At 35.3% G+C, this 12,043-nt stretch overlaps 8 protein-coding genes across 8 annotated transcripts; 5 read left to right on the top strand and 3 right to left on the bottom strand.

Annotated features, from left to right (window-relative positions):
- Window positions 1-174: 174 nt before the first annotated feature.
- On the bottom strand, window positions 175-3,234 carry AC631_02633 (uncharacterized protein; the record flags this gene model as incomplete). Its single annotated transcript, XM_015611463.1, has 1 exon — window positions 175-3,234. The coding sequence occupies one exon, from the start codon at window positions 3,232-3,234 to the stop codon at window positions 175-177; it is 3,060 nt and encodes a 1,019-aa protein (XP_015467726.1).
- A 249-nt stretch (window positions 3,235-3,483) lies between these two features.
- Window positions 3,484-4,089, top strand: AC631_02632 (uncharacterized protein; the record flags this gene model as incomplete). The annotated part of the gene is made up of 1 exon (XM_015611462.1): window positions 3,484-4,089. The coding sequence occupies one exon, from the start codon at window positions 3,484-3,486 to the stop codon at window positions 4,087-4,089; it is 606 nt and encodes a 201-aa protein (XP_015467725.1).
- A 227-nt stretch (window positions 4,090-4,316) lies between these two features.
- SUI3 (translation initiation factor eIF2 subunit beta) lies at window positions 4,317-5,171 on the top strand (the record flags this gene model as incomplete). Its single annotated transcript, XM_015611461.1, has 1 exon — window positions 4,317-5,171. The coding sequence occupies one exon, from the start codon at window positions 4,317-4,319 to the stop codon at window positions 5,169-5,171; it is 855 nt and encodes a 284-aa protein (XP_015467724.1).
- Window positions 5,172-5,260: 89 nt separating this feature from the next.
- AC631_02630 (uncharacterized protein) lies at window positions 5,261-5,875 on the bottom strand (the record flags this gene model as incomplete). Its single annotated transcript, XM_015611460.1, has 1 exon — window positions 5,261-5,875. One exon carries the CDS (start codon window positions 5,873-5,875, stop codon window positions 5,261-5,263), a length of 615 nt encoding a protein of 204 aa, XP_015467723.1.
- A 191-nt stretch (window positions 5,876-6,066) lies between these two features.
- On the bottom strand, window positions 6,067-7,146 carry AC631_02629 (putative serine/threonine protein kinase; the record flags this gene model as incomplete). Its single annotated transcript, XM_015611459.1, has 1 exon — window positions 6,067-7,146. The coding sequence occupies one exon, from the start codon at window positions 7,144-7,146 to the stop codon at window positions 6,067-6,069; it is 1,080 nt and encodes a 359-aa protein (XP_015467722.1).
- A 159-nt stretch (window positions 7,147-7,305) lies between these two features.
- MED9 (Med9p) lies at window positions 7,306-7,800 on the top strand (the record flags this gene model as incomplete). The annotated part of the gene is made up of 1 exon (XM_015611458.1): window positions 7,306-7,800. One exon carries the CDS (start codon window positions 7,306-7,308, stop codon window positions 7,798-7,800), a length of 495 nt encoding a protein of 164 aa, XP_015467721.1.
- A 338-nt stretch (window positions 7,801-8,138) lies between these two features.
- AC631_02627 (putative rhomboid protease) lies at window positions 8,139-8,999 on the top strand (the record flags this gene model as incomplete). The annotated part of the gene is made up of 1 exon (XM_015611457.1): window positions 8,139-8,999. The coding sequence occupies one exon, from the start codon at window positions 8,139-8,141 to the stop codon at window positions 8,997-8,999; it is 861 nt and encodes a 286-aa protein (XP_015467720.1).
- A 226-nt stretch (window positions 9,000-9,225) lies between these two features.
- Window positions 9,226-11,814, top strand: AC631_02626 (uncharacterized protein; the record flags this gene model as incomplete). The annotated part of the gene is made up of 1 exon (XM_015611456.1): window positions 9,226-11,814. One exon carries the CDS (start codon window positions 9,226-9,228, stop codon window positions 11,812-11,814), a length of 2,589 nt encoding a protein of 862 aa, XP_015467719.1.
- Window positions 11,815-12,043: the final 229 nt, after the last annotated feature.

Below are 12,043 nucleotides of genomic sequence, written 5' to 3'. Positions count from 1 at the left end.
ATATTTTAATATATTTTTATTCTATTTGGCTATTTATGTTATTTCATATAATTTAGGCTTGTTTATACGTGCAATATAGTCCCATATATAACTGGGGGTATTAGCTTAAAAAATTGATGTTATGGAGTTTGAATTCATTAATTGTAGGATATTTATATTAATTATACATGTTGACTATGTAATTTTAAGATGTTTATAGTTATCATCTGTTTCCAATAGACTGATTGCTAGTTGAACTAACTCATCTATAGTGTCCAATACTATCTGCGCTTGTTCTCTCGCAAGTAAATCATTATCTGTTTCTAAGATATATTTCAATGTATTAGAAACTTTTTCTCTGTACTCTTTAGGAAACTCCACTCTTTCGGAATTTGAAGTTCCTATAATCAAATCGTGAATTAGAACAACTGCACATCTTCTCATTATTGCACTATCTTTGTCAGTTTCTAATTGCAAAATACCTATAGCACAACTTAAAGCATCGTCTAGATTCCCGATTATACCAATGGGATTGACTTTACAGCATGTTCCTAATAAAGACATAGCCGACATACGAAGTCTGTCATCTTCTTTATCTGAATCATTAAGAGGTCTTCTAATCAAGTGAAGCATTGAATCAGCAATAATCTCGGCGGATTCTCCTGAAAATAATTCATTAGAACTTTCAATATACCGCAATAATACTTCACCAATTTTAAGTCTTTCATCTAAGTCATTATCATTTTTCTCATTGACGTAGATGCTTGTTAATATTCTCAAAACTTCTGTTTCATTCCATTCAATCAAAGATTGGAGACCCTTAATAACATTTAAATAAATAAATGGCTCTGGATCTTTCAATTGAATCAAATGCAAATTTATGACAAAATCCAATGAGATCACTTCACTTTTAGATTCCACTAATTGTCTCAATAAGTATAGACCGTGTGCACGGATTGGTACTAGCGGGTCATTCAAACTCGTTATTGCCCTTGCTAGAGTTTTTGAATGTAAATCCTTTGTTGAGATTGGTGGTTTTTCCCCCTCTAAAAGTAATTTGATTCTATCATGTAAAGATTTCGATCCATTAACCGCCGACTGCGATATATTAGACGGATTTTCGTTAACTCTTTCCAAGAGCTTAACAATTTCCTTAAGGAGTTTATGACAGGCTTCATCCAAGTCTGTAGCTGAAGATTCAGATAAAATGGCCGATAATAACTCCAAGACTACAGGAAAAGACTGCTGCAATAATTCGTTATCTTGGTCAAAATCCTCTTCATCATCAGAATCTTCATCGTCAGAATCTGCAGTATCTACCACCAAGTCTATATTTTTCACTTTATTATTTTCCTGCTTCCCTTTTCCCTGAAGCATAAGAATATTCTTTACAATTTCAAGCATTTCAAATGGAGTCTTCGCGAGGGATTCTTTGAACTTACTACCAATATTCTCTAGCAAACGCAAATCTACTAGCATAAAAAAAGGATTTTCATCAACATCATTACCTAAAGTAGAACTCAGATTATTGATTTTAAACCATCTTTTCAAAATGTTTATGAATAATTTCAGAATTAAATCGTCATCAATATCCTTTAAAAAATCTGTGAAATATTCACAATTTGAGTCTAAATTCCCCAAAAATTTGTTTATTTTATTATCCTTTGAGTCAGAATTTGTAACAAATTCTTGATTTTTCCTGACAATTTCAACCAAACCATTTTTGCCCATTTGATATTTCCATGTCTCTCCTTCGTCAAAAAGAATATTTTTGGCTATGGAATCAAGGCCAAATATATCATCGTCGAGCTTTGATAAATCTTTCATTACCGTGAAATAACCAACGAGAATGCTCATTATGACCTCGGCTGATTTTGAATGCTTTCTTAGAAACACATAATATGACCAAACAGGTAACAATATAGGATTGAATAATGCTGATAATAAGTCAGAAGATAAACCCTTTTTTGTTAATGAAATTAAAACATTGATGTTATTATTCAACTGTGCTTCACTTACTAATATTTCTGACCCGTGACTGTCTTCAGGATTGAACTTTTGCCATATTATCTTCAAAATGAAATCACGAACAACTGATTTGTTCTTATTCCATAGTTTCTCCAACACATATCCAATACAGCTTGTTACGACCGGCCTATTTATCAAAACCAATAAGTCATAACATTGCAGACCAATATTAGTAAAGTAATCAACGGTATTAATCGATTTGGGTTTTGTCAATACCACATTAGCAACATGATCAAATTTTTCTACATTTACCTCATCGTTTTCTCTCAATCCAAGAACGAATTCGACTAGAGTCAATAAACCATCTCTTTTCGGAGCATCATAGTGTAATGTTTGCAATCTCGCCATAACAAACTGCTTAAAGAAAGAGGGTGATGGAGTAGTCAAGAGTAAAGTGTAAGTTTGGAATAATTCGTAAGTTTCTGGAATAGCTGATATTGTATTATCATATTCAGTCAAGTACACTGGTTTTTTGTCCTCGCTAAAGTAGGGTGAAGTTATTAACGTGATGGCGACAGTAAGAAAATCTGAAAACCCAGTTCCCTTTATTAATAAATCTTTGACATCTGAATCCACTGAAAAGACCTTCATAAATTTACTATATACAAGAGTCAAAAGCTTTTCATGATATTCATATTTCTTAGATGCTTCTGTCAGGTTTGGGAGCTTTTCTATTATTCTGGGTTTCTTATTTTTTGAAAAATCGTTCAATAATCTCTTTTCAAATGGAACCCCTATTCTGAACGTATTTAATGCTGGATAAATTCCATATTCAATGATTAAATTGACCAATTTACTGAACGTCTTGATATCATGCAACGAGATTTTTATTAAGTTTTTATCATCTAAATTCCGAATATTGGCTTCTGAAAGCTGTTGTATCTGTATCAAATACTCAAACATTTTTTCAGTAACCTTGTATCTTTTTAAAAACTCTTCGTTTCCACTTTCTGTTATCCCATGTCCAATGATTCTTTCATAAAGTATATTTAGGGTGAAATCCTCCACGGATCCATTCAATTTCTCCTCTATTTCTGAGAATAATACATCAATCGCAGATTTGCTTTGATACTGAGGCGTATGTAAACCTTTTCGTGGTTCTTTTGATCCATAGACATCCTTAGCTTCTCTTCGAATGGTAGTCTTTTTTTTCTGGCTTTCAAATGGGTTCTTTTTCGGTTTAGCATCTTCTTTATTAGGAGAGATCTCCTCAATCTTTGGCGCCATTATATACCATCAATACTCTTAAATTGTTAGAAATTCTTGATGAATTTGCCGCTATAATCTATGTATAAATCAAATTCATATTGAAGTACGGTATATGCAGTGCAGTTTTTCAATTTTTTTTTTTGCATCGCATAGAGAACGATAAGATGGACTTAAATATAGAATTAGAGCTACATAAAACGTTATCTTTAGAGTAAAGTTCAAGGTGGGAAATATACGTAGCTAGAGAATAAGAAAATTATAATCAACATGTCAACTGAAGCGGAAAAAATCACGTCTCTTAGCCAAGAAGAAATGGACTGCATCATCTACGATGCCAGAGAAGGGGACTTGGAAACGTTGAAGGAAGTTTTTGAGGAGATTCCAAAAAGCCTCTTATTATCCATCAAGGACGACATAACATTAAGTACTCCAATACACATGGCAGCAGCTAACGGACATTTTGAGGTCGTAAAATACTTATTATCCATTATTCCTAAAAAAGATGCAGAAACCTTGGCTTCACAACAAAATGAAAGTGGTAATACGCCCTTGCACTGGGCTGCCTACAATGGTCATTTACTGATTGTGCAACTCTTGTGTGAAGAATACAATGTAGATGTGTTTGTCAAAAACGGGTCTGGCCATGACGTAATGTACGAAGCTGAAAATAACGGCCAAGAAGAAATCGAGAATTGGTTATTGAAGAAGTACGCTGTTGAAGACAACTTCACGGTTGATGAAAATGATGATGAAACCAAAATCACATACAAGCCTGGTACTGAGAGTAAGGAAGCAGATGATAGAGCGAACGCAGTTGCCAGCTCAACCACCGACGAAATAGAAAAAAAAGTCAGTGACTTGAGCATTAATTAACCGTATTCAATGGCATACCGTGTATATTAATATAGAACCAATATAATAAACTATCATATTTTGCAATATTTAGGTCTGGAGTTGGGCCCTATACTAGTAGTAAAAAGGTCGTGCGAGTACGCGAACGACTCACTTGAAATTTTTTCACTCTAAGTAGTGTTCAGTTTGTATTACATAGCATAACTAAGTATAGGCTTATATTGCATTTATTATCTATAACTACTAATATGAGTGATTTAGGGTTTGATCCTAGTTTGAAAAAGAAGAAGAAGTCAAAGAAGCCAGAAGATTCTTCTGCTACCGCCACAGAATCTCCAGCACCTTCCAGTGACGTTGATGATATGTTTGCGGGTTTAAAGAAGAAGAAGAAGTCTAAGAAAGCAGTTGATGGATCAGAAAGTAACGAACAATCCAACTCGCCAGTTCCAGACGATTTGAGTGCATCATTAGGCGACCTTACATTGAAAAAGAAGAAAAAGAAGGCTATCAAGAGTCTGGATGCCGCTGATTTCGAACAACAATTAGAACAAGCAGGGCTTGAAGATATAGCACCAACTTCATCGAAGACTGAAAGTACTACTTCTGCTACAGAAGTTGTTGGTGGATTACCATACGAAGATTTGTTATCTCGTTTCTTTTCCATCTTAAAGAAAAACAACCCGGAATTGGCTGGGGACAGAAGTGGACCAAAATTCCGTATTCCACCACCAGTTTGTCAAAGAGAAGGTTCCAAGAAGACCTTATTTGCAAATGTTCAAGAAATTGCTACTGTTTTACAAAGAAACCCAGAACACTTGATACAATTTTTGTTCGCAGAATTGGGTACCTCTGGTTCTATTGATGGTGAAAAGAGATTGGTGCTAAAGGGTAAGTTCCAACCAAAGCAAATGGAATCAGTTTTGAGAAGATATATCATAGAATACGTCACTTGTAAGACTTGTAAGTCTATGAATACTGAATTGAAGAGAGAATCTGCTAATAGATTGCACTTCTTGAGCTGTAATGCATGTGGATCCACTAGATCAGTCTCTTCTATTAAGACCGGTTTCCAAGCCCAAATCGGTAGAAGAAAGAGAGTATGAGGAGTTGGGGTTTACACATATATTCATCTGCAATAGGTATATAGCTTTTTTTTATTGTCTCTATGTATAATAATAATAAACCATCTTATTTAAGTATTTATTTTCAACCCTTCAATAGTCTTTTTTAATGGAGCACACCAACTACTTACCCCTTGGTTAGCCATCATATACGTCAAGATTTCCTGCTTGATACTGGCTATTGACTTGCTGTCTCTGTCAGATGAAACTTTGAGCACTTTAACAAGAATATCGCCCAAAAAAATCTTATCATTTCCGTTTAATGAACTAACCACATTCCCTAGCTTATTCTGATAGTATTTTATTTCATTCTCCTGTAACATTGTAGGATGTCGCAACACTTCATCCAACATGGTATTAAGAGTTGTATCATCGACTTCATCAACATGATCTTTACTATCTAATGGGATATTAGTTGGCTTGAGATCTCTCTGCAAATTTATAGAAGATGTCAGGTTTCTTGTCGGTATTGGAGGTATTGGTGGAGGTATGCCAACTGGGGTTGCTGATGGACTTGGTATTGGGGTTCCATCTATGTTGTGACCCACCCTCCTCGGAGGTCTCTTTCTAGAGGTTCTACTGGACCCGGAATTAAGACTCGACGTAGAGCTACTACTAGGGATATAAACAGGACAATCGTTCCAACCCTCAATAGATTCACCTCTTTGGTATTTCGTTAAAGTCATTTCTTTTTTTCGTAAAAATTAAAATAAATGAAGTTTGTAAAATTAAAGCTTGTAAACCATCTGTATATTATTGCAATGATCAATATAAACTATTAATACTATTGTACGTTATCATTCATGTTTATTATTTAAGTAATGAACAAATCACTAATATTTATTGTTCTATATTTTCACGTGATTATTATGACCTCTTATTGACGTCTTGTCAACTCCAATGCTTTATCCAATAATTCGTCTACAGAGGGCCTCTTCTGACTGTCTAAGACTAGACAGTCTTTTATCAATGATATCAACTCATCCGAGTATCCCTTATTATCCTGTGGTATGGAGTAGTTACCTTGCGAAATAGCCAAATTCAAGTTTGCACCCTGTTCTATTTCCAATTTTTCGAACGGTGAAAAACCGAAGCAACACGCGTATAACAAACACCCTAAAGACCATATATCCGTTTTTTCAGTAATCTCAGTATTAGTGGCTACATCAAGTAACTCTGGTGCTCTATATGGAAGCGTGCAATGCTCTTGAGCAAAGTCAGTAAGAGTCAAGGCCTGTTGACGGTTCTTTATAAACAATTTAGCCTTTGAGCATGATCCTAAGTCGACCAATACGGGCAACCCCTCAGCCGATAACATAACATTGGCTGGCTTGATATCTCTATGGGCAAAGGGTGTAAGCTCTTGTAATTCGGTGCCATTAGATGTGCTCACGCCGTCTTCATCGTCACTTGCTGCTGGCAAAAGTAAGTCTTCCTCTTCGTCTTCATTTTCTGTGTTGTGATTGCGTCCTGTTTTCTTGAACTTGTGCATGGCTTGTAGCCCTCTGCATACACCAATAAATATTTTCAATATTTCGTCCTCGTCTATTGTTATATCATTCAACACATTGTATGTAATAATATCCTGTAAAGACTTTTCAAAGTACGGCAAAAGAATATAGATAGTCTTTGATCCGTCATTCTCGTTGATGATGGTTTCGTCTATAGATTGGATAATATATGGAGTCTTGGAATTTGAAAACCGGTGATAATTCTTAATTTCTTTCATAGCGTTCTTGAAGGTTTCGTCATCCGAGCCGAATGGACACCTTATTTTCTTAAGTGCATACTGTGAATTGTTGTTTGACTTGTGAGATACTAAATAGACATACGAGAAACCCCCCTCACCCAATAATCGAACTATTTTATATTTTGCGTTGTTTATTGACACGTAAGGAGTCGATAAATCTGGAAAACAAGGTAAACACTTACTAAATATAGTCAATAATGTCTCCATGGTCAATTGGTACAGATAAGTAGCTAGTTCTTTATAAAGAGAATCATACCTTTAATGGTATTTTGTCATTCTGCGTGCGACTTTTTTTGGTGATAACTAGGAAACCAATTAGTCCATTAATTCGATAAAGCTTGAATCTAAGAGAGTGTATAAGATAGGATGAGTTCGCCAAAAGCACTGTCACCAAAAATCAAGACGCCGAGAGAACTGAGCCCGTCGGCTGAAGATAGAATGAAAAAGAGCAGCTCATCTAATAAAGTCAACTCAGAGACAAGGGTGGCTAGGTCAGCATCTCCAGACGTAACTTCCAAGGATGCCATGGATATTGACAGCGAGGAAAACAATCTACAAGAAGAGAGAGATCCATTACAGAAACTACAAACCACTGAATTATTGCCCGATTTATATAACCTTTTAAATGATTTACAGAATGGGCATATACTGGCCAAAGATTTTGACAATAATGCTGGGAGCATAAGGCTTAAACTATCGAAAATGAAAGAAAATTTGCAAAATATTCCTGGAATTAACGAATCTGTAAAGGCCAGAGAGACGAAGATTCAGAACTTAAAACTTAGCAACGAGAAGAAATTACATTTTTTGAATAGGTTCAAGCAAAAGGTGGAATCTGAATTAGGTGAAAGTTCAACCTGAATCAATTACTATTTGGACAAGATAATCTGCACTTATACGGGCTATTTGTTGCCGGTTTGTTTCAAATAAACAGAGTCGCTGGCTAATTATATAAAGGCCACCTAGAAAGATGACAATTGGCTTAAAAACTTAAATTTCAATTGTATTATATCATATTAGAGAGCTCTTACATGAATTTAGAGCTATATACCTACATTTATAGATAATATTATTATAGGCTAGTGTCAAATATCGTAGATGAGTTTTGCCAAACAGTCGCGAGAGTTTTTTCAATTGAGATCAAATTATATAGTACAGTTGTTTTACTCTAAAAAGAAGGCTGTACCAATAAAAATTAGATGCTGCCACCTCTGTTTATCAATAAGTTAGCTTTGCCTAACATTGCCACAATCACTCAGTATCCAGCCTTGAGTGTTGGGTTGTCAGTTTTTACATTCTTGTTGCTAGTTATAGATCTTAGTTTAAATCAAGCGTTGAGTCAAAAGTTCTCGTTGCATCCAAATGCTCCATTCGAATTCGATTTGAATCGTCTTTCCTTCTATTTGTTATTCCATCGTGGCTTCATCCACTGGTTATTGAATATTATTGGGTTGTTCACCCCATTGGCTATATTTGAAAGAACACATGGCACTGTTTTTACCGGCGTTACTCTTAACGTGTTAGCTGTTACTGCAGGTTTACAATTTTGTATTGTCGGTAAGCTTTTATACCCTAATACCCAAGTTATTGGTTTATCTGGAGTGGTTTTTCTGTTCATGAGTTTTATGGCCTACAAAGAACATCACACAACACCTGTGATCTACACGTTTAAATACCAGGGATCTGAAGTATCTATTCCTACATTATACTCACCATTTCTCTTCTTGGTTGTCTGTATGGTATTAATCCCAGGTTCATCGTTTTGGGGACATTTGGCAGGGATTTCTTCCGGCTATTTGTTGGCGTTGGGCTATATCAAATTTATGTATCCGCCACTGAAAGCTATATTATTCATAGAAAGAAAATTACAAACTCCAATCAATTCTTTGCGTTCTTTGGTTGTATATTATAAAGAAGAAGAAGCTATCGAACAAAGAGGTGTTAGCTACAATCCAATTTTAAGTAGCGATGTCGAGTCTGCTCTTAACGATGTTCCAATTACTACGGGAACAAGAACCAATTCTTTCGCTGGAGAAGGCCAGGTTTTAGGTTCAGCCTAACAGATACAGACTCTTGTATGCTCTGATTGACTTGTTAGTCATAAATAATTTAATTAGTTGTGAAATATATAGAGATCGGTTTAGTCGTTTATATACAGTGAAGAAAACCCCACAACAAAATTGTAGCCGAGGGTTCAATAGGTCTCACAATTTTTACATAAACAGTACTCAACCATACTGCAAATATTGCCTTTTGATATATAAGAATACATTGATTCTGGTTAGCATGGGGAAGCATGAAAGTTTAGGCTCACCTGCTAAGTCAATGCAAGAGAAGAAAATGAGGGAAGGCAGCTCTATTGCTATATCACGACAAGACAATCAACAAGAGCCGATAGTGAAACATACCGTAAATAGAGCCAATGATTCAGAAAGAAGCAATTCTAAGAAGAAAGAGGATGTAAATATACACAATCACAATGATCATAATGAACATAACGAAAATAATAACAAACAAATAATATCGCATACATCTAACAATAATAGTAAGAAGAAGAAACGTCGAAGTAAGTCCAAGGCTAAGAATAATACAAAGACAAAGGCATTGAATAACGAAAATGGACTAGGAGATGATGAAAAAAGATCAAAAGGTCATATAGACGAGAAATTGAATATACTGAATACTCATAAGATAGATGCCCAAGTGTCCCTCGTTAGGACGCCCGTGTTGACGCCCGATGAAAACGAAGACAGAGAGACAGAGAATCAAGGGTCAGAACACAAGCCATCCGTGCTTGATGTAAATTTCAAAATTAATCCTCCTATCGGGACTGATCAATTACAGGCGTCAAATTTAAGTCCTAGAAAACAGACTATTTTAAGATACAAGAAAAGCGACGATGGGATAAATGAGAGGTCACTTATAAGTGAAGCCAAAGAAAACTTGAAAAATAAGAAGATAAATTCCAAGACACCGGAGTCTCAGTGTAGCAAGATTGATGAAACAATGGTGTCACCGCAAACTGGCTTAGATATGGATAAAAAAGTCACTTTATTTAAACATAAATCTTCGCGGATATTAGTATTTGACGAGCAATTGAATGAAAAGAAGACCGAAATTGAGAAAGCATCATCAGGTAGATTATTGGGGCACGGAGAATTTGAGATTTTTCAATTGCATAATGGTGATGTAACTTATCTTTCATGCGGACCATCATTTGTGTATCCTTTATTACCAAAGTTGAAGATATTGAGAATTGATTTCAATCAGTTTATATTGCCTTTGGTGAATCCTGAAAGATATTGGAAAATCTCTATAAATTCCGATGATAGATATCTTATCGAGCTGTTGGAGAAAACGCTTGAAGAAAATGTGAAGTATAGAAATCTATTTTTTGGAACAAATCAATTGAGTTCTACAAGCATTTGTGAATCTATAGAACAAGAAATAACCCAAAACTATGCTAATGATAATGAGACTAAGCAAACTCCTGATTCAGAGGCTATAATGAATTCAAGTGCCGACTCTAAAAAAAATGAAATTCCTGTCGCCGAAAATGCAGCAAACTATCAGTTTCCTATAATTTTCAACGAAATACCGGATTCACCTCCGTCAGCACCTTTATCACCACATAATGAAAACATCACTAATGTGAATCTTATGACTCCAACAAAAAACCCACATCTACTTCCTGGGTGGTCTCTAAAAAAGAAACAATCAGATCAGTCAATTAATAGTGCTATGGCGAGCCTAGATGTCAATAAAGATATAGAAACTATAGCAGCCAATAATCGCGTTAGAAGGACAGATTCGAAAGGAATATTTGGCTCCGATAAAGTAGGAGCACCTTTGACATTAAACCAAAACCAAAAGGTACATCATCCAAAACCAAAGAAGTTTGCAAATTCGCTAAACAAGAATCCTATCCAGTTTCAAAATAAAACTCATAAATCACAAGATAACAAATCAGATTCGTCCATGGATTCCTTGTTAGACGAATACGAAGAAAATATTCATACCACAAAATCTATAACCTTCAATTCAAGACCGCCTTCAAGACCCATGTCGGTAGTATCATCTTTTTCTCGACCACAAATTAACTATACAAGAGGCTCTTATTTTCATGGACCCATTGAAAGAGATGCAGATGATCTTACAAATTCTCAATGTAATGAGACCTTTGAGAACCAAGAATTCCCTACTACATCATTATCTGAATATAATAAGACCAGAAATGGTGGTAATAGTGGCTTTGTGAAATCTCGTAGATCTTCACGTAGTGAGTTGTATACTTCTGAGAGTAATTGGATGGAACCGAGTGCTACAGCAATTGAAAGTGGGCACAACAGAACTATGAAGCCAAGAAATAGTGTACATGACCATGTTCGTCCTATATCTAACGACGTAAAGCAGATTTATAGGTCATTTACTCAGAGAAATTTATCTCAGTACACTAACGACCTAAGGAGCGATGCAGATTCAAAGTCTATGAAGTCGCAAACGAGAAAAGTTCAACCCACTTTCAATCCTGTAAAGATACGGTCTCCGACTATGGGAAGTCTCCATCCTAAAGGTAGCTATGCCAATAGTGTGATAAGTGGGCGTACTGGTTACGATTCAATTTCAAGATATAACGGTATCAACGAATTACCAATTCCACATAGCAAATCGACTCGCCGAGATTTGGACCAACACAAACTGGGAAATTATAAGGTTAAATTGAATTCGTCAGAAGTTTACAAAATGATTAGCGAAAGTAGGTCGAATAAGAATTTGAACGGAATCATAACAGCTTCTCAAGACACTAAGTCACAGGAGACAAAAGAAAAACCCCAAGGTACGGGAGGGTTTGCATCGAGGTTATTTGGCTGGTAATTTATTGTTATTAGTTAACAGTATAACATTATTTATATTTGTAATTCTACTGAGTAAAATATAACAGATTCGTTTATTAAATGTAAAAAATATATTGAGGAATAAAAAAGGATTAACAAAAATAATATTTACAAATTGTCATATACAATATGAATTCAGATGAAATCAATGTAAAAATACAAGCAAAAACGATGCAGTTATTGCGAAGGTGCTATTTCATCACATCTAT

Source organism: Debaryomyces fabryi, assembly GCF_001447935.2.
Source record: "Debaryomyces fabryi strain CBS 789 chromosome Unknown contig00048, whole genome shotgun sequence".
NCBI lineage: Eukaryota > Fungi > Ascomycota > Pichiomycetes > Serinales > Debaryomycetaceae > Debaryomyces > Debaryomyces fabryi.
This window is presented reverse-complemented; position numbering and strand designations above follow the sequence as displayed.